This window comes from Budorcas taxicolor, chromosome 1 (assembly GCF_023091745.1).
Source record: "Budorcas taxicolor isolate Tak-1 chromosome 1, Takin1.1, whole genome shotgun sequence".
In the NCBI taxonomy this organism is placed as follows: Eukaryota; Metazoa; Chordata; class Mammalia; order Artiodactyla; family Bovidae; genus Budorcas; species Budorcas taxicolor.
Genome location: NC_068910.1, coordinates 129,072,622 through 129,094,832, shown reverse-complemented (window position 1 = coordinate 129,094,832; position 22,211 = coordinate 129,072,622). Strand labels below are relative to the sequence as shown.

Below are 22,211 nucleotides of genomic sequence, written 5' to 3'. Positions count from 1 at the left end.
AAAAAACCCTATGAAAAAAAAAAAACCCTATGGCAAGAATTAAGAAACTATAGCCAAGGAAAAATCCCACTAAGAAAGGCAAATAGATAGTAAGGGCTAAGTTTCAGCCACTTGAATAAGCAAGTACAAAGGTTAAAAGATAACAACTGTAAAAGTAACTGTAACTACGATACACAATGAAGGTATAAACATGAAGACATAAAATAGGATATTAAAACACAAAATGTGAGGAAAGAGTGAAAAAGGTAAATCTTTTAGAATGTATCTGAACTTGTTACTACCGGTTTGAAAGAAGCAGATTTAGTTATAGATCAACATGTATGAATCCCATGGTAACCACAAAATCAAAAACTTACAATAGATATACAAAAATGGAGAGGAAAGGAACATAAGCATTCTACTAAAGGAAATCATCAAACTACAAGAGAAGAAGCAAAAAGGAGAATGAACGGAGAACTACAGAAACAACCAGAAAACAAGTAATAAAATAGTAACAAGTACATACCTATCAATAATTACTTTAAATATCAATGGAATAAAGGATCCAAACAAAAGATGTGGATTAAAAATAAGACCCATCTATATACTACTTAGAAGATTAAAAATAAGACCCATCTACATGTTACTTAGAAGAGATTCACTTCACAGCTAAAGACACATACAGATTGAAAGTGAGTGGTGGAAAAAGATATTTCATTCAAATAGAAATAAGAAAGCAGGGCTAGCAATACTCATATCAGATAAAATAGGTTTTTTTAAAAAGTCTAACATGAGATGAAGAAGAGCTTTATATAAAGAAAAAAGATCAATAAAGAAGAAGATATTACACTCATTAACATATATGTACCCATTAAAGGAACACCTAAATATAAATATTTAAATTAAACATTAATAGACATAAAGGGAGAAATTGATAATAATATAATAATAGTAGGGGCTTACACCTGACTTATATCAATGGATAGATCACCCAGACAGAATGTCAATAACTCAATAGCAATTTTAAATGATACAATTAACCAGTCAGACTAAATAGATATCTAAGAACCTTATGTGAAGAGTTGACTCATTGGAAAAGACCCTGATACTGGGAGGGATTGGGGGCAGGAGGAGAAGGGGACGACAGAGGATGAGATGGCTGGACGGCATCACTGACTTGATGGACGTGAGTCTGAGTGAACTCCGGGAGTTGGTGATGGACAGGGAGGCCTGGTGTGCTGTGATTCATGGGGTCGCAAAGAGTCAGACACGACTGAGCAACTGAACTGAACTGAAGGATGCTTTATTCAAAAACAGCAGAATATACTTTGTTTTCTAATGCACAGGGAACATTCTCCAGGATGGATCACATGCTAGGCCACAAAACAAGTCCCAGTAAATTTAAGAGAATAGAAATTGTATAAAGCATTTTTCCGACCATAAACCTATGAAACTAAAAATCAGTTATAGCAAAACAAAGGGAGGGGGAGCACAAACACAGGGAGACTAAAATATGTGTTACTGAAAAAAAGAATAGGTCAACGAAGATGTCAAAGATGAAACACCCCAAGACAAATGAAAACGGACACACAACTTTTCAGAACTGATGGAATTCAGCAAAAGCAGTCCTAACGGGAAAGTTTATAATGATACAGGCCCACCTCAAGAAGCAAACAAACAAACAAAAATCTAAAATGAACAACCTAACCTTCCATCAAAAGTAATTAGAAAAAGAAAACTAAATAAAGCCCTAAGTCAGCATAAGGAAGGAAATCATAAACATTAGGAAATAGAGACCAAATAAACAATTAAACACAACAACCAAGGACTGGTTTTTGAAAAGATAAACACAACTGACAAACCTTTAGCCAGGCTCATCAAGAGGAAGAGAGAGAGGACCCAAATCAACACAAAAAGAAATGAAAGAGGAAAAATAACAACAGATGTCACAAAGATACAAAAATAAGAAAATACTGGGCTTCCCTGGTGGCTCAGTGGTAACGAATCTACATGGCAATTCAGAAGACACAGGTTCAACCCCTGATCTGGGAAGATCCCACATGCCATGGAGTAACTAAGCCTGTGTGCAACAACCACTGAGCCTGTGCTCTAGAGTCTGGAAGCTGCAACAGTTACTGAGCCTACACGCCACAACTCCTGAAGCCTGTGCGTCACAACATAAAAAGCCACTGCAATGAGGAGCCGTGCACTGCAACTAGAGAGCAGCCCCTGCTCTCTGCAACAAGAGAAAGCTGCACAGCAGTGAGGACTTGGCACAGCTAAAAACAAACAAAATTTTAAAAATAATGTGAATAGTTATATGACAACAAATTGGACAGTCTAAAGAAATGGACAAAAGTCTAGAAACATATAACTTTCCAAGACTGAATCAGGAAGAAACAGATAATCTGAACAGATAGATCACTACTAGTGACTTGAATTTGTAAAAACAAACAAGAAAACCCCATCAAAACCAAACAAACAAAATAAAAACAATAAAATTCCCAGGAAACAAAAGTTCAGAATGAGATGGCTTCACAAGGGAATTCTACCAAGGTAACCTTCTCAAACTTTTCCAAAATATAGATAAGGATGGAACACTATCAAAATCATTCTGAAGCTACCATTACCCTGACATCAAAACCAGACAAAGATACTGAAAAAAAAAAAAGGAAATTACAAGCCAATAAATTTAATGAATATAGATACAAAAATCCTCAACAAAATATTAGCAAACCCAAGCAACAATAAAAAGGATCACACACCATGATCAAATGGGATTTGTTTGAGGGATGCAAAGATGGTTCAATATTCACCAATCAATATGATACATCACATTAACAAAAGGAAAGGCAACAATCATATATTCATTTCAACAGACACAGAAAAAGCATTTGACAAAATTCAACATCCATTCATGATAAAAACTCTCAGTAACGTGGATACAGAGGGAACATATCTCAATATAATAAAAGACATTTATCACAAACCCACAAGGACTAACATACTCTATGGTGAAAAACTGAAAGTTTTTTCTCCAAAATCAGAAACAAGATAAGAATGCCCACTCTTGCCACTTCTATTTAATATAGTATTGGAAGTTCTCATCACAGCAATCAGACAAGAAAAAAATCCATCCAAATTGGAACAGAAGAAGTAAAACTGTCACTATTTGCAAATGATATGATACTATATATAGAAAACCTAAAGTTTCCACAAAAGAAACTATTAGAACCAATGAATTAATTCACTAAAGTTATAAGATACAAGAGTAATATATGGAAATCTGTTGCTTTTCTATATACTAATAATGAAATATCATAAAGAAAAAATAAAGAAATGGTCCCATTTGAAAACACATCAAAAAGAATAAAATACCCAAAGAATAAACTTACCACTGAGGTCAAATACCTATACTCTGAAACTATAAAATACTGATGAAGAAATCTGAAAATGATACAAAGAAATGGAAATATAACCTGTGTTCTTGGATTGGAAGAATTAATAGTTAAAATGTCCATACTACCCAAAGCCATCTGCATATTTAATGCAATCCCTATCAAAATATCCAAGACATTTTCAACAGAACCAAAAGAAACAACCCCAAAATTTATATGAATCACAAAAGGCCCCAAATTACTAATGCAATCTTAAGAAAAAAGGATAAATCTGGAATTAACATGCTCCCTGGCTTCAGACTATACTACAAAGCTATAGTAATCAAGACAGTATGATACTACCATGAAGAGACACACATCGATCAACAGAACAGAAGAGCTCAGAAATAAACCCATGCACTTATTTTCAATTAATCTTTGACGAAAGACACAAGAATATACAATAGAGATATGACAATCTCTTCAATAAGTGGTGCTGCAAAAACTGGACAGTAACATGTAAAAGGATAATATTAGAGGACTTCCCTGGTGGTACAGTCGATAGGAATCTGCCTGCCAGTGTAAGAGACACAGGTTTGATCACTGGTCCAGGAAAATTTCACATGCTGCAGGCAACTAAGCCCATACACCACTACTACTGAGCTCATGCACTCTAGGGCCTGTGAGCCACAACTAATGAGCCCCTGTGTCACAGTCACTGAAGGCTGTGTGCCCAGAGCTTGTGCTGTACAAGAGACGCCACTGCAATGAGAAGTCTGTGCACTGCAAAAAAGAGTAGCCCCTGTTCATTGCAACTGGAGAAAGCCCACACACAACAATGAAGATCCAGTCCAACCAAAAAATTAATAAATAATTTTTAAAAAGGATAATACTAGAAACTTTGCTCACATCATATACAAAAATAAATGGATTAAAGACCTCCATCTAAGACTGGAGACCATAAAATTCCTAGTAAAGAACATAAGCAGAACACTCTTTGACATAAATTGTAGCAATGTCTTTTATGGATCTGTCTCCTAAGCCAAGGGCTTCCCAGGTGGCTCAATGGTAAAGAATCCACCTGCCAGTGCAGGAGACACGGGTTTTATCCTTGGGTTGGGAAGATCCCCTGGAGAAGGAAATGGCAGCCCACTCCAATATTCTTGCCTGGGAAATCTCACGGACAGAGGAACCTGGTGGACTACAGTCCGTGGGTTCACAAAAGAGTTGGACATGACTTAGTAACTAAACAACAGTAACAACTCCTAAGGCAAAAGAACCAAAAGCAAAAATAAACAAACAGGACCTAATTAAACTTGAGCTTCTGCACAGGAAACCATCAACAAGATGAAAACACAACCTACTGAATCACTGTGTTGTATACCTGAAACTAACAATGTAAATCAACTGTACTTTAATGAGAAAAAAGACTGTCTTGGAATGGATAGCCTATCTTAACACAGACACAAGGTGAGTGATATTTAATATGAAATTAACATAAGTTTTATTACTGTTTTATAACTTTGCTTTCAAAGAATTACATTACCATGCTGCTAAGTCACTTCAGTCGTGTCCAACTCTGTCCAACCCCATAGACAGCAGCCCACCAGGCTCCCCGTCCCTGGGATTCTCCAGGCAAGAACACTGGAGTGGGTTGCCATTTCATTCTCCAATACGTTACCATACTGAATGCTTTTCTCTCTCATAATTTCAGAAACTGCTTATCATCCTATTACCACAGGTAAGTGGGAGAACAATCTTTAAGTATGCTAAAAATAAATGAATTGTATACTTTATAAGGTTAAGTTTATGGTACATGAACTGTATTTCAATAAAAAGTAGAGGAGGAGTAAAGACTTCCAGATAAAACCAAGGGAGTTCACTCCCAGTAGACCTGCCCTGTAATAGTGAAACAAGTTCTTTAGGAAGGAGATAAAAGAACATAGGTCAGAAACTTGGATCTATTTAAGAAAGCAAGAGTGAGGTTTCCCAGGCGGCCCATTGGTAAAGAAGCCTCCTGCCAATGCAGGAGACAAGGGTTCGATCCCTGGTCTGGGAAGATTCCACATGCCACGGAGTAAGCCCCTGTGCTCCAGAGCCTGGGGCCACAGCTACTGAGGCTGTGAGCCCTCGAGCCTGTGCTCCACAGCAAGAGAAGTCACCACAACCAGAAGCCCACACACTGCAACTAGAGAGAGTTCCCTGTTCTCCACCACTGGGGAAAGCTGAGCACGTCAACAAAGACCCAGCGCCACCAAAAATAAATAAATAAATAAAATTTTTTTTTAAAAAAAGGAAGAGTGGAAGAGGTGGAATAAATAAAGGTAAAATAAAATATGTTTTATTTTTAATTGCTCTAAAGGATAACTGCTAAAACTGTAAGAGTAAAAATGTACTGGGTGATTATAGCATAGGGATCAGTGAAATAAATGACAGCAACGTCACAGGGATGGTACAGAGGAATCAGAATAATCTGCTATACGGTAACCACATGACATATTATTTGAAGCTGGAGTTAGATTATTTTATATGTAAAATCATTATACTAGTTCACAAAGCAAGTCTCACTAAATTTCAAAGAATAGGTATCATACAGGCTAGGATCTCTGACCACAGAGCAATTGAGTACAATTCCTGCATGTTTGGAAATTTTAAAACACATTGTTAAATACTCACAGGTTCAAAAATCATTATGAATGTTTTAAAAAAAAAGATATTAACAATAATGTCAAACTATATACCAAAACTAATGGAAAGTACCAAAATCAGTGTTTTGAAGGAAAATGGTTAGCTTTAAATATTAAACGAAACTGATGAGTACCTGAAAATTAATGAGCTATGTTTCTATTTTAAGTTAGGAAAAGAACCACAAAACAGAACCAAAGAAAGCCTAAAGAAAGATAAAATAAATATGAGTGGGAACTAATGAAACTGAAAATATATACACAACAGAGAAAATCAACAAAATCAAAAGTTCAATGTTTGAAAAAAATACCAAGAAAATAAACAACCCTTCAGTAAAGTTGATTAAGGAAAAAGAGTTAAAGGACAAATAAATAACTTGATGAATGAAAAGAATGGGCATGATTATAGATAAACACTAAAAAAGATTTTAAAGTAATACTATCAACAACCATATGCAAAAATACTGAAAGGTTAGGTGAAACAGAATTTGTAAAGAAAATATAATTTACCAATACAATGCACAAAGTTCTATAAGTTGTAAGAAAACTGAAGGAGTGTTTAGGAATTTTTCCCATGAAGAAAACATCTGTCTCAGATAATTTTATACGAATAGGTACCAAACTGAAGAAACAGATCATCTTAAACTTATTTAAACTCTTTCCAAAGGAAGAAAGAAGGAATACTCTCCAGTCCATTTCAGAAGATGTGTATAACTCTAAGACCAGTGTCACATACAGTCATATAGTTCTTCTTTCTGAGTAAGAAAAATAAAGCTGTTTCCCTCATGAATATACAATAAAAATTCTGAGCAAAATATCAATATATCAAACCCAACAATGTAATAAAAATAATACACTCTGACCATGTTATGTTCATACTAAGTGAAAGTAACCCGGTCATGTCCAACTCTTTGCAACCCCATGGACTATACAGTCCAGGCAATTCTCCAGGCCAGAATACTGGAATGAGTAGTCTTTCCCTTCTCCAGGGGATCTTTCCAACCCAGGGATCAAACCTAGGTCTCCTGCATTGTACGTGGATTCTTTACCAGCTAAGCCACCAGGGAAGCCCAAATATGGCTAAGTATGTGAAGTACTAAGGGAAGTACTTCAGGGAAGTACTAAGTATGTGAGCACAAATTAACATTTATAAAAAGCTATAAATGTTCCTTATTAGAATAGTAATTTTTTTAAAGAAAAACTATATAATTATCTCAATAAATGCAGATAAAACATTTGATAAAATTCAACATAAACACATCATTAAAAGCTTCAGTATGTTCGGAATAGATGGGAACTTCCATACTCTAATAAGAATATCTACAAAACAATCTTATAGAAAGTGAGAAAATGATGAATATAGAATTTAGAATCAGTAAAGAGACTGCAGGATGAGGTAGGAAAGAACCACATAGATATACTATTTTAAATGTCTTAGTTCTTATATTGTCAAGGACCTAATTTTTATCTTCAGTGTGAGCTCCCTGGAAAGTGGAAGTGTTAGTTGCTCAGTAGTGTCCGACCCTTTGCAACCCCACCAGGCTCCTCTATCCATGGAATTCTCCAGGGAAGAATACTGGAGCAGGTTCATTTCCTTCTCCAGGGGATCTTTCCAGTTGAGGGATTCAACCCACATCTCCTGCATTGCAGGTAAATTCTTCACTGTCTGAGCCACCAGGGAAGCCCTGGATCCTTATGCTATTACTAACTGAACAAACAAACATGCTTGGACCAGTGAGGAGGGTATGCCATAAATCAGTGAGTCTCAAAGTGTGGTCCCTGCAGCATCAGCATCCCCTGGAAACTTGCGAAAAATGCCAATACTCCAGGCCTCTCTCCCCTACTGAATCAGAAACTTTGGGGGTGGGGCCCAGCAGCACATGTCTTAACAAGCCCTCCAGGTGATTCTGATGCAGCATAAAGACTAAGCACTACAATCATAACCTACAGATTCAAAAGTATACAAGTCTGAACACCTATAGTCCAATTAAGAAAAGAGAAAGGCCAGCTAATGGATGAAGCTGTACAGTTGGCTCATGGGATGACCATCAAACTTTCTCATTTAGCTGAGTTTAAACTAGATGAGAGGGATGCTGAACATGACTCCCTTTCTTCATGATGCTAACAAATTTAAAGGAGAAAAATAAGGCCTATTACACTATTAAAACCAACAGTAATCCTGAATGCTAGAAACTTGTTATACATCAATGCTGTGTCATATTTTATTGGGTAGATACCAAGTCAGAACCATTTTTAGAAAGTACCGTGACTTCTGCAAATGGGGAGAATACCCTCCAAGAGGTTTTCCTACGTTTTGAAATGAGGGGGTAAAACTCTGATTCAGCACAACACAGGCAACCACCAGAAAGGTCTAGAGAGGAGAAAAAAATGTAGGCTTGTGTGTTGTGCCCATTGCTGCCCAAGACAAAGTGCAGTTTTGGAGTGTAGTATAACTCTGCAAAAGCCCCACTAGAAGTATCTTGTCATCCAGATTGGAACTCACCTCAGTGCTCTGTGATGATCAAGAAGGGTGGGAGGGAGGCTGAAGAGGAAGGGGATATATGTATACTTATAGCTGATTCATGTTGTACAATAGAAACCAACACAACATTGTAAAGCAATTATCCTCCAATAAATAAAAATAAATAAAATTTGCTAAGAAAGTTAAAAAAAAAAAAGCAGCAGCAGCAGCATACCTTATGAACCTCTGCCAACTCACGGTCCACCCTTGCAGCCCTCTTTAGAAAACCATCTTTGGTAGTAGTGACTTTTGGTTTTGGTGGTTTAACTCGGGGTTGTGTCACAAAATCTGGGAGACATGACTCAAGCTCAACTAATCCTATGGAAAGGAAGTACATGATTAGCATCTGGTGCTTAAATATATCATTTGAAAGCATACTGTTAATTTTATTAGCAGTTTGCCAAGTGGTTTTATTTAGAATTATTGACAAGGTGTACCTCATATAATTGAATTGTCCTTGAAATACAAAGGAAATTTCTATATAATTAACTTATATTCTTGGTAACTTAGATTGTAAAATAAGAAATGCATTCTAAAATGAAACCACTGTCCTACCAAAAAGTAATAATACCACAATAATAACCAGGAAGTTAATGATCATATGCTACATGGCACACCATTCTGAAGTGGCTGTACACCAGGTTATCGTATTCAGCTCTAGAGAGGGTCAGCCAGAGGTGCAAGTTCAGTGGTGTGACCGTCAACGCACGATCTTGGCTATATGATTCTCCAACCTCTCAACTGAAATTTAAATAATTTAATTAAGGCTCTCTTGGACTTTACCACAGGTATAGTGGTGGTCAGAGAAGGCAATGGCACCCCACTCCAGTATTCTTGCCTGGAAAATCCCATGGATGGAGGAGCCTGGAAGGCTGCAGTCCATGGGGTCGCTGAGGGTCGGACACGACTGAGCGACTTCACTTTCACGCATTGGAGAAGGAAATGGCAACCCACTCCAGTGTTCTTGCCTGGAGAATCCCAGGGACAGGGGAGCCTGGTGGGCTGCTGTCTATGGGGTCACACAGAGTCGGACATGACTGAAGTGACTTAGCAGCATAGTGGTGGTAGTCACACAGTCGTGTCCGACTCTTTGTGACCCCATGGACTGAAGCCTGCTAGGCTCCTCTGTCCCTGGGATTCTCCAGGCAAGAATACTGGAGTGGGTTGCCATTCCCTTCTCCAGGTATACAACAGGTATAACCCTCTCCATTAATTTATCCCCTTGTTTATCCATTCCCTTGCCCACTAGTATTCTGGTGTTTCTTCATAAAGGGCTGATTTCATTACATATTTCTCGTTTGCATCATAAACCTGGTATAAAAACTTTTTCTATTTTATTTTTGCATAACTTTGATTTTAGTGACATTAAACATGTTTAAATGTTTAGTAGTTTATTGACTTTACTGCTTGGTAAATTGTTGCATAGTGTATCCATTTATTTATTTGGGTCTTTATAGTTTTTATTGGTTTCTATGAACTCATTATTAATAATACTAAACATGTAATGGCTATTTCTTGCAAATATTTTATTTTTGATTAGCTTTTAATCTAAATTGCTATATTTCATATTTCTAAGATAACTCTCTTATACTAGGCTTGTAATTATGGCAACTGCTTACCTTCATAGGTGTTGAGATAGTGGTTTTTTACTACAAAGTCCTCTGAATTGTTGTCTGGGAAACGACCAAGGCGAGATAGAGGTCCATAGACCTGTGATGCATAATCACAATAATCCTTGATGATATTTCTTCTCTCCAACTTCCCTTCTATATTCTTTCCCTTTCCCGTAAGTTTTCTGATTGCTAAAATAAAATATACCTCCATGACTATCTCTAAAATATTTTTCTGAATGATCCAAATACAGGCTAGTAAACCAGTTGTAGTTTTATTCACAAGGAGATTATTGAGCTGAATAAATTTTATCATGATCACTAACTGCAGCCCGAATATAACACTTAAGATAAAGAACAGGTGGATATGACAGAAGCTGAATCAGCTAGTGTCCTCAATTGGTACTCATCAAAAATCTTTTATAACTGCATTCTAAGCTCTGGGCCAGAAATAAGTTTGTGCAATGAATGAAAGAAACTCAAAGTAACTGAAAAATACATGTCTTCAATAGAGATGAGGGAATTATTTTCTCCTAAGAGAATAATTAAAAGGAAAGGAAGGCTACAAGCTCTCCAAAAAATCTCTGGTCATCTTGGCTAACACCAGAATAAATTAGAATATATCCAAGCTTATAGTTTCAGAATTATTTGGCAGGCTCAGCTGTACATACTAGTTTACTAATTTAAGGAGTCAGGATTACTACCTCTACACGCTCCTTTTCTTTCAAACCCATCACAGACCCACCCCCTTTTGAAGGCTCTACATCAGGTACTCTCAACAGGTGTAAAATCAGATTGTGAGATTTTGAAGCCATATTGTAAGAGGTGGCTGCATGTACCACTGCTGCCTTTTGAATGTTATCTATATGTGACCCTCAGGGCTTTTGTGTGTGAGTTGGAATTTCATGATTCAAATACTGTATATTTTATTTTGTTTTTGTTTAATTGCTAAGTTGTGTCCGACTCTTTTGCAACCTCATGAACTGTACCCGCCAAGTTTCTCTGTCCATGGGATTTCCCAGGCAAGAATATTGAAGTGGGTTGCCATTTCCTTCTACAGGGGATCTTTTTCACCCAGGGATCAAACTGGTGTCTCCGGCACTAGCAGGCAGATTCTTTACCACTGAGCCACCTGGGAAGCCTTAGTTATTTATGAAAATTAGTCAACCCATCATTGGTTATTTCAAGGACTGAAAAGAAAAAACTATTGACAATATCTAAATGCATACCTAAAAGCTAGTTAAGTGAAAAGTCATTTTCTCACACACTCAAAAAAATTCAGGGGCATATAACACTGAGAGCAGACAACAAGCACTTGACTTTCTGGGGGCAGGGGTCCTTGAAGGTCTTCCTGGAGGAAGTGACATTTGAGTCGTTTCTTAGCCTGGGTTCCCCCAAAGACAGAACCTGAGATAAGGGCATGTGTGCAGGTAGTTTATTGGGAGGTGATCCCAGAGGATGAAGAGAGAGGGATAGAAGGAGTAACAAGAAAAAAAGAGTCAACCCATTGCTAATTATGTCAACTGCTGAAAAGAAAAAAATGTTGGCAGTATCCAAATGCATATGCGGCAGCTAATTAAGTTAAAGTTATTTTCTCACATCAATAAAGTGAAAAGTTCACTAAAAATAATTTTTAAGAAATTAATTTTTGTAATTGTTTTACTAGGAAATTTCTGAATACTTCTTTACTGTGATTACATTGCTATTGTTATGTGTATAGATTGCTAATCTGCATATATAAATGGTACAGTGTAACTTTTATAAGTAAATAAATTATATTAAAAGTTACTCAGCAAGTACAGCTATAAAGCTAAATGCTAAATTAAAATGTTTTACTTTAAATTCTAACTAAAAATTTTTATTAAGTCATTTTTAATCCTCCACTGACTTCTCTTTTATGTATAAAGTACAGATATATTTATAGTATATAAACAGATATATAGTACACCTATGGTATTAAAATTTCATGAGAGGGACTTCCCTACTGGTCCAGTGGTTAAGAGTCCGCCTTGCAATGCATGGGATATGGATCTGATCCCTGGTTGGGAAACTAAGATCTCACATGCCAGGCATGGGGCAACTAAGCCCACGTGCCACAATACTGAAGCCCCTGCATGGAAAAGAAGACCCAGCACAGGGGGCTTTTAAAAAAATTTTAATTTCATGGAAGGGGGATAAATAGGAAAAAAGATATCTGAATGCCTCTTTTAGTGGGAAACAATGAAAAACAGGTTGAGAAATAAAGCTCTCTATCCAGGGCTTCAGCCTATGAATGTGGGTAGCCCAATACCTACACACAACACACACACACACACACAGAGTCCATAAATGCCAACACCTTGCTACCTGTTAGAATACCATTACTTGATTTTCTTAGTGATGAATTTTCCTCCACTCTTCTACTTCTGAGAAATAACTCATCTCCTTATTATATTGTTACTTATCAGTTAAATAACACTAGGACCAAAAAAAAGAATTCTATCACAGTTAAATCAGCTTTGGCCAAAAACCCAAACTGGAGCCAGCTTTTCCACCCCTTGTGGGCTGGTGCTGCACCATCACCTGACACGTGCTTGCGCTGAATCTGTGCCAACTTTGCCTCCTTCGCTTCCTGTAGTTTAGACCACTGGGCATTCAAGCGTGCCATGTTCACTTCTTTTTGATTCTCGTCACGCTTCTTCAGCAGCTCTTTTAGAACTTCCAGGCGAATCTCCTGCAATCTTCAAGCAAATTACAATCATAAAGAAGCCTATGGTCTCTCAAACAGGATGCTCTATTAAAGAAAGGGAACATTTGCCATAAATAGGACCTTCTCTTCAGGCTGGCACCATATTCATGCATTTTAAAAAGACCACTCTGGCAAAACTGTGGAAAATGAGTTGGGGGTTGGGGTAGGCACTCTATAGGCTTTATATAAGAAGAATATTATATGGGTGCATTTCTAGGCAGAAGGGCCTAAGTGAACAGAAAAATGTTTGTCCACAGTTTCAGGCCGACAGGTATTGCTGGAGAGTTAAGGAACAGGAGGATTGAGAGAAAACGTGGTTGTGGCATGCTACCTTAAGTGGTGAATGCGAAAATGCCAGCATCTGACACATACGGATATTCATTCTTCACTTCCCTTTACCTCACCTTCTCACGGTTCTCCAGGACTACCTTACTTATGTGCACATACGACTTCAAAGTATCTGCTTCAGCCCAGATATCTCTGAACCGGAACTTCCACCTACTTGAATCTCCAATCATCCCTTCAAAGAAGCCTCACTCACTTTATTTCCCCAGAAACCTACTCCTTCTCCTGCCTCCTTCCCTCCTCTGAAACACTTCTTACACCTGTCCCCTAGCTCAGGTCTTGGTCACCTCTCTCCTGACTTGGACTCTACGTGTTAGTCTAGTCTCGCCACCTTCCAATCTTTGCTCCATGTCGTGGTCAAGATTTTCCTTTCTAAAATGGAGATTTGAACATTTTACTCTTACTTAAAATTTTACATAATAATTTATTCAATCACTTATTTGTCAAACACGTATGCCAGGCAGGGAATAAAACAATGGTGAACAAGATAAAATGCACTGTCTCAAGGAGCACTGTTTCAATGAAGTAGGCATATAAGCCAACATTTACAACACAGGGATCAAAACCCCAGGGCAGAAGAATGAAAAGACTTCTGCAGGGGAAGAAATGGCAGAGCACCTCTTTCAGTGCTATTCCCAGTTGATCAGAAGGAAGGAGCGGGGTGGTGGGAAAGGCTTCTTAAAAGTAGCCATTAACTCGGCACTTGAGGATCAAAAGGGTTGAGATTCGCCACACTGACAAGCGAGAAGTGGGGCCTCAGCAGAGACAGTACATTGTCAGGGGCTTGGTAGCAATGCTATGAGCAACAAAGCACCTCAGCACAGGAACAAAGGGCACCTCAAGAATTTCCCTCCCCCCTCTTCTTGCTAAGGAGCTGGAATTTTTTGGTCCTCATCATTTCTACATATTCAGAGATAATCTCATTACTGAAAATACATCAGTTAAAATGGCTAAAAATTCAACCAGAAATACCCTAGCATATTGTTACTTATGTACTGTGAGGTCATCTCTTAACTGAAACATTCCACAAGTTGTCTTTTAAATATAAATGCCTTATTAGCTGCAGCTAGAACCCAAGAGGTCCTGACTGAATCCGGTACCAGGGGGAAGAGACAGGGTCAGCCAGGAGGCTGTTTGATGGATAGGAAGAGGGTCAAAGTCGAGGGACCCTGGCGCTGGTAAAGAACAGAAAGGGTCAGTCTGAAAGACATTTTGCAAAAATCAGTGGAATTCTGTGACAGTCTAGATAAGTTACTAAGGAGAAAGAGAAGATCAGAGATGCTGTGAGGAGTTGTTCAAATCTGGGTTCCACACTGAACTTCACACATAAAGAAGGCATTATATATATATTTATATTATTGGAGAAAAAATAATGGAGTTATTGCTCCTGAAACCCAGTCTCCTAACTCTACAGGTTAAGGATTGCTTTTAAACCCTTACATTTGGGAACTCTATTTGCTCTGTTGCTTAAAAGTATTAACATTAATCCCATCAGTGTAGGAGCAATTGTCTGGGTAACTGAGAACCTACTTCTCAATCTCCTGCTCTCTGAAGGCCCACTCCTTCCTCTCCATGGCATTCATCATCCGCCTCCTTTTCTCAAACTGGGAGGTGTCACTCAGAGAGGGCAGGGTGTCTTCCCAAGCACGCTTCTCCCGGGCACGTTCTATCATCTCTACTTCAGCTTGTCCTGCCGGGAGACCTCGACCTAGAGGATGAGGCAGAACACTTAATAAACACACAGACACACTCACATACCTACTAGTATTTAATTGACTCCCTCTCAGCTCCTGTCCTCTTTAAATACAAGGTTATGACAAGATGAAATGATATTGGGATACGTCTCCACATGTGCCTGAGAGTATGGTATCTGTGCCTGCACTCTTTCTTATTAGCAACTCAGTCGGAAGACATTTCATTTGCATGGAAGTATTTAAAGATATTAGGTGATTACTAAATAATCACACCTTGGAACGTTCCGTATCGGAAAAATCCATCTTTTGAAATACAAAGAAATATCAAAATAACTTGCAGAAGATCATAGTTAGTAGGTGGTGAAACCCATAATTTGCCCATGACAATCTGGCCCTTGCAGTCTTACATACACTATACTCCCTCTCTAGAAACAAATATTAAACAAAAATGAACTATACAGAGAATCCCACAGCTAACACTATACTCAACAGTGAAAGGTTAGAAGCTTTTTCTCTAAGATCAGGAACAAGGTAACAGTGCACACTCTCACCACTCCTATTCAACATAGTACTGGAAGCCCTAGCCAGAGAAACTGGGGGGAAAAGAGAGAGAGAGAGAAAGAAAAATGCATCCAAGTCAGAAAGGCAAAGTGTGAGTCGCTCAGTCATGTCTGACTTCTTGCAATCGCATGGGCTGTCCACGGAATTCTCCAGGCAAGAATACTGGAGTGGGTTGCCTTCCAGGCAAGAATACTGGAGTGGGTTGCCTTCCAGGCAAGAATACTGGAGTGGGTTGCCATTCCCTTCTCCAGGGGATCTTCCCAACTCAGGGATAGAACCAGTGTCTCCTGTACTGCTACCAGGGAAGGAAGAAGTAAAATTGTATGTAGATTTCACAATAAGCTACCTTACTGAACTGAGATTCTTAGTTCAGTTCATTAAAATTTTAAAAATGAGTGCATTGTCTACAGGTGAAAATAGTTTGGCTTCTTCTTTCTAATCCGCAAACCTAATTTTTCTTCTCTTATTTTACTGCATTAACTCAATTATTTCTCAACCAGGATGCTATTAATACCATATTAGGCCAACAATTAATTTTTGGATGGGCCTGCCCCATGCAGGGCAGGATGTTTAGTATCCACACCAGCCTAGCTCCCCCAAACCCAACCCATTTGCCTTATCATTAATGATAAGAATCTCAGTTGGATTTGATTATAAAGTTCCCACAGCACTGGGGAAATAAACTGTTGGAAGGAAAAGACAAAACCATATGTGCTCCAGGACCCAGGAGAAAGGAGCAGTGACTCCACAAGAGACTGAGCCAGACTTGCCTATGAGTGTTTGGGAGTCTCCAACAGAGGCACGGGTCAACAGTGGCCTGCCACAGGGTCAGAGGTATTGACAGCAACAGTCCTGGGAGGCACAATGTACTGGCATGAGTCCTTGCGGAGGAGGTCACCCTATAGCTCCACCATAGAGACTGCAAACTCAAGGACTGGGCCACCTTAGTCCAACCTACAGAGAGGGAGCACAGCCCCACCCATCAGCAGAAAACTAGATTAAAGATACTGGGCATGGCCCTGCCCACCAAAGAAAGACTTAGTTTCCCCTACAGCCAGTCCCTCCCATCAGGAAGCATGTACTCCCATCCATCAGAGGGCAGACAGAATGGAAACCACAATCACAGAAAATGAACCAAAATGGTGGCCTTGTATAACACAATGAAACTTTGAACCATGCCATATAGGACCACGCAAGACTGCTGGGTTATGGCAGAGAGATATGACAAAACGAGGTCCACTGGAGAAGATGACAAACCACTTCAGCATTCTTGCCCTGAGAACCCCATGAACAGTATGAAAAGGCAAAAAGATATGACACTGAAAGATGAACCCCCTGGATTGGTAGGTGTCCAATATGCTACTGGAGAAGAGTGGAGAAATAGCTCCAGAAGGAAAGAAGAGACTGAGCCAAAGTGGAGATGATGCCCAGTTGTGGATGTCTGGTGGTGAAAGTAAAGTCTCATACTGTAAACAACAATATTGTACAGGAACCTGCAATGTCAGGCCATAATCAAGATAAACTGGAAGTGGTCAAACAGGAGATGGCAAGAGTAAACATCAACATTTTATGAATCAGTGAACTAAAATGGGCAGGAAAGGCAAAAATAATTCAGAAGATCATTATATCTACTACTGTGGGCAAGAATCCCTTAGGAGAAATGGAGAAGTCTTCATAGCCAACAAGAGTCTGAAATGCAGCACTTGGGTCCAATCACAAAAATGACAGAATTTTCTCAGTTTGTTTGCAAAGCAAACCATTCAACATCACAGTAATCCAAGTCTATGCCCCAACCACTAATGCCAAAGAGGCTGAGTTGAAAGGTTCTATGAATACCTATGGGCTTCCCAGGTGGTGCTAATGGTAAAGAACCCACCTCCCAATGCAGGAGATGCAAGAGATGAAGGTTCAATCCCTGGTTCTGGAGGATCCCCCAGAGGAGGGAGTGGCAACCCACTCAAGTATTCTTGGCTAGAGAATCCCTTGGACAAGATAGCCTGGCAGGGCTACAATCCATAGGGTCACAAAGAGTCAGGCATGACTGAAGTGACTTAGCATGCATGCATACATGAAGACCTACAAGACTTTCTGGAACTAACACCCAAAATAGATGTCCTTTTCATTATAGGGAACTGGAATGCAAAAGTAGGAAGTCAAGAAATACCTGGAGTAATGGGCAAATTGGGCCGTGGAGTACAGAATGAAGCAGGGTTTTGCCAAGAGAATGCACTGGTCATAGCAAACATCCTCTTCCAACAACAAAAGAGAAGACTCTACACGTGGACATCACCAGATGGTCCATACCGAAATCAGATTAATTATATTATTTGCAGCCAAAGATGAAGAAGCTCTATACAGTCAGCAAACACAAGACTGGGAGTTGACTGTGGCTCAGATCATGAACTCCTTATTGCCAAATTCAGACTTAAATTGAAGAAAGTAGGGAAAAACCATTAGATCATTCAGGTATGACCTAAATCAAATCCCTTATGACTATACAATGGAAGCAACAAATAGATTCAAGGGATTAGATCTGATAGAGCGCCTGAAGAACTATGGACGGAGGTTCGGGACACTGTACAGGAGACAGGAATCAAGACCATCCCCAAGAAACGCAAAAAAGCAAAATGGTTGCTCGAGGAGGCTTTACAAACAGCTATGAAAAGAAGACAAGCGAAAGGCAAGGGAGAAAAGGAAAGATATACCCATGTGAAAGCAGAGTTCCAAAGAACAGCTAGGAGAGATAAGAAAGCCTTCCTCAGTGATTAGTGCAATGAAATAGAGGAAAACAATAGAATGGGAAAGACTAGAGATCTTTTCAAGAGAGTTCCAGAAAAACATCTACTTCTGCTTTGTTGACTATGCCAAAGCCTTTGACTGTGTGGATCACAATAAACTGTGGAAAACTCTTCAAAAGATTGGAATGCCAGAACACCTGACTTGCCTCCTGAGAAGTCTGTATGCAGGTCAAGAAGCAACAATTAGAACAACAGACTGGTTCCAAATAGGGAAAGGAGTACGTCAAGGCTGTATATTGTCACCCTGCTTATTTAACTTTTATGCAGAGTACATCATGAGAAATGCTGGACTGGATGAAACAATCTAGAATCAAGACTGCTGGGAGAAATATCAATAACCTCAGATACGCAGATGATACCACCCTTATGGCAAAAGGTGAAGAAGAACTAAAGAGCCTCTTGATGAAAGTGAAAGAGGAGAATGAAAAAAGCTGGCTTAAAACTCAACATTCAGAAAACGAAGATCATGGCATCTGGTCCCATCACTTCATGGGAAATAGATGGGGAAACAGTGGAAACAGTGACAGACTTTATTTTTGGGAGCTCCAAAATTAATGCTGATGGTGATTGCAGCCATGAAATTAAAAGACACTTACTCCTTGGAAGAAAAGTTATGACCAACCTAAATAGCATATTCAAAAGCAGAGACATTACTTTGCCAACAAAGGTCCATCTAGTCAAAGCTATGGTTTTCCAGTAGTCGTGTATGGATGTGAGAGTGGGACTATAAAGAAAGCTGAGGACTGAAGAATTGATGCTTTTGAACTGTGGTGTTGGAGAAGACTCTTGAGAGTCCCTCGGACAGCAAGGCGATCCAACCAGTCCTTCCTGAAGGAAATCAATCCTGAATATTCATTGGAAGGACTGATGTTGAAGCTGAAACTCCAATATTTGGGCCACTTGATTGGAAAAGACCCTGATGCTGGGAAAAATTGAAGGCAGGAGGAGAAGGGGATGATAGAGGATGAGATGGCTGGATGGCATCACCGACTCAATGGACATGAGTTTGAGTAAGATCTGGGAGTTGGTGAGGGACAGGGAGGCCTGGCAGTCCATGGGGCCACAAAGAGTTGGACATGACTGAGCGACTGAACTTGGAAGTATGTTCAAGGATGTCCTTTTATTCTTACCTTATTCAGATCAATAGCTAACACTTATAGAATGCTTATTTCCATACTAGGCATTGGCCTAAGCATACTACATAAATGAATTTAATTAGTGTTTACAATATCCTATGAGATAGCCCTATGAAATGTTCTGTCCTATGAAAGTGTCTTTATTTCACCTTCTCTCCTGAGTAAGAGTTTGGCTGGTGTAAGAATTCTAGATTTGGCTTATTTTCCCATAGCACTTTAAAGATACTACAGAATGCCCACCTGGAGGTACTCCATCTCTTAGGGAGCCTGGAATTCCTTGCGTAAACGGCCCCATGCCCACTTCCAAAATCTATATGGGCCACTTCACAGGATTCAGACTCCTGAGGGCAGACTACATGCTGCTGTTTGTTCACCCTTAAGCCCAAGGGGTGGCCACACAGCAGCTGTTTGCAAGGATGTCTAAACAGAAAATGGAAGAGCAGGACAGGAGAGGCAATCACAGGCATGCACAGCAAGCCCTCACGATGAGGAACAGAGCCAGAGAAAAGGGCCAGCCACCAGGCAGCCTCTCCCACTGCGGCCACATGCCAGCATGCAATCCCAAGGAGTCTAAGAGTTTCAAATGTACACTTGTCCTTTCAGCTTTTTATAAAAATTTGTGAAAAATATAGACTGTATTTTATCTAAAAGACAGTAGCTTGATCTATAATGTTTAAACGTCTACACACATAATATGTAGGCCTCCATTTAAACTTTTACCCAGGACCTCACCAACAAGGAGGTAGGCCTGACACATGGAGCTTTTTATTGATACTTCAACCCCAGAGCTGCCAGGGCAGGGCTCCAATTAGGTCTTTACCAAGTGAAGCATTTCTGAGCCCCTACCTAAACCTCTTGTTTTCGAGGGTGTGGCCCCAGTCCTTCTGCAGCTCAAAGCTAAGCCCTTCCCACACCAAGAGGTAAAGCTCAAGGCCTCAGGTAGGAGTACCTGGCTTAGACTGGCAAGCACTGGGCTTCAGTCCTACCTGTGGGCAGGAGAGAAGTTTCTCCCTCCTTTAGTTTAATCAGGTAACTCAGGTCTGGCTCCTCACCATTCAGAGTCCCTGCTCATCATCACAGATTCCCTTTTAGGAAGAAGTCTTCACTGCTAAATGATCGATTTTCTTATTTTAAGTGTGGTTATTAATTTTCATAATTATGTTTTCTGTGTGTTTAAAGGAGAAGGAAAGATTTCGGCATACTCTGAATCTGTCACCTAGACTTAAGGTAGAGTCTCTCCTTTAAACTGCGGGTGTCAAGAATGCTTAATATGGATCCAAGAAGTGAGCCAAGAAACAAGAATCAAAACTAGAACTCAGACGTGAACATCCTTGTTGCTACTAACACAGATTTGATCACAGCAATTCATTACATTGGGGAAATAAAAGTAACCTCATTTTGATAAAATGATTTTAATAAAAATCATTACAATGCACTAAGTATTTCCATGACCTTTAAGGGATCAGTCTCTCTGGTTCTCAGCTTCCTAGGCACAATCAAATGAGTTTAATAAGGTAATGTCTAACAATTTCTAAAGGCCCCTTCTCTTATTAATTTTTATAGTTTCACATTATAAAGGCCTAGACCAGAGTGAATTGCTATACTCTGAGAGTGAATTTCTGAGCATTTCAGATATAATATCAAAAGAAATCATCCAAATCATCAAATAAAGTGTGTAAGAGAATCTTGATAAATCCCAAGATATTTTAGCAAAGTAAGAGGATATTATTACTTGTTGGAAAATGCAAAATGCATATTATTGCTATATTTACAATACGCATAATGTATATTATAAGATAACATTATTTCTTGTTGGAATATGAATATGTCATGCGTATTACATGTTGGAATATGCATTCAGTATTATATACTCAAAAAAACTTATGTGTAAAGAAAGAATATAAATTTCTCAGTGAAAAGGAGCTGATTCACTGAGAGAAACAGTGAGAAGAGGGAGGTGAATCGTCAGCAAAGTAACCACAAAATTAAGTCTAAATGTAACTTCAACTTCAGGGAAAAAGGACAAGAAGTGTCCTTACAATGATAATGGCGTATCTCTCTTTGAACAAAAAAAGTGTATGAGTCTATGAAGTAGCTCTACTGAGCAAGACACTTTAAATAGCAATACTTTAAAACACAGTTGCCTGTGTGTGTCATTTCCAAGAACTCAAAAGCATGCGTGGTCATCAGGACTGTCATCTGCAAATATTCAAAAGAATTTCCAACTCACCCCACGTGAGAGTAGCCAGGGTCAGGAGCTCAGGGATGGAATCCTGACATACTACATATTCTGGAGAATATGGGTCTGTTTGAACTTCAGCATCCCGATAATCAGTCTGAGTGCCCACCGTGTACTTCGAAGGAAGGGGCAGGTACTTAGTTGGAGGAGGAGGAAAAGTATATGGATCTGCCCTAAAAGGGAAAATTATTTTGAAAATTGAAACCTGATATAATCACTTTATACCTATCAATAGGTTTTGCAACATATATGATTAAGAGTTAAATAGTCTCTCTATGAAATAGCCACAGAAAAATGAGTAAAGGACAGTCAGAAAACAAAAAGTAAAACTTCTAACAATCATATGAAAATATAATGAACATAACATAATCAAAGAAAATTAAATTAAAACAGCAAGATGCTATTTAATTATATCACATAAGCAATGATTTAAACGATTGAAAGTACTTAGCATCAATGAACTTGTGAAGAAACAGGCATTCTCATAAACTGCTGATGAAAATACAAACAGATAAACCTAACTAACAAGTGACTAAATA

The 22,211-nt window shown here is 38.9% G+C and overlaps 1 protein-coding gene across 1 annotated transcript in view; it reads right to left on the bottom strand.

Annotated features, from left to right (window-relative positions):
- The window catches only part of CFAP91 (cilia and flagella associated protein 91), a 97,945-nt gene that overhangs the window by 47,655 nt on the left and 28,079 nt on the right, over positions 1-22,211 (bottom strand). Inside the window, exons 6-10 of the mRNA XM_052643896.1 lie at positions 21,664-21,845; positions 14,775-14,952; positions 12,734-12,891; positions 10,181-10,363; positions 8,737-8,879 (exon numbers count right to left, since the gene is read on the bottom strand). Coding sequence (XP_052499856.1) covers positions 8,737-8,879; positions 10,181-10,363; positions 12,734-12,891; positions 14,775-14,952; positions 21,664-21,845 — 844 coding nt within the window. The remainder of the gene's footprint in view (positions 1-8,736; positions 8,880-10,180; positions 10,364-12,733; positions 12,892-14,774; positions 14,953-21,663; positions 21,846-22,211) is intronic.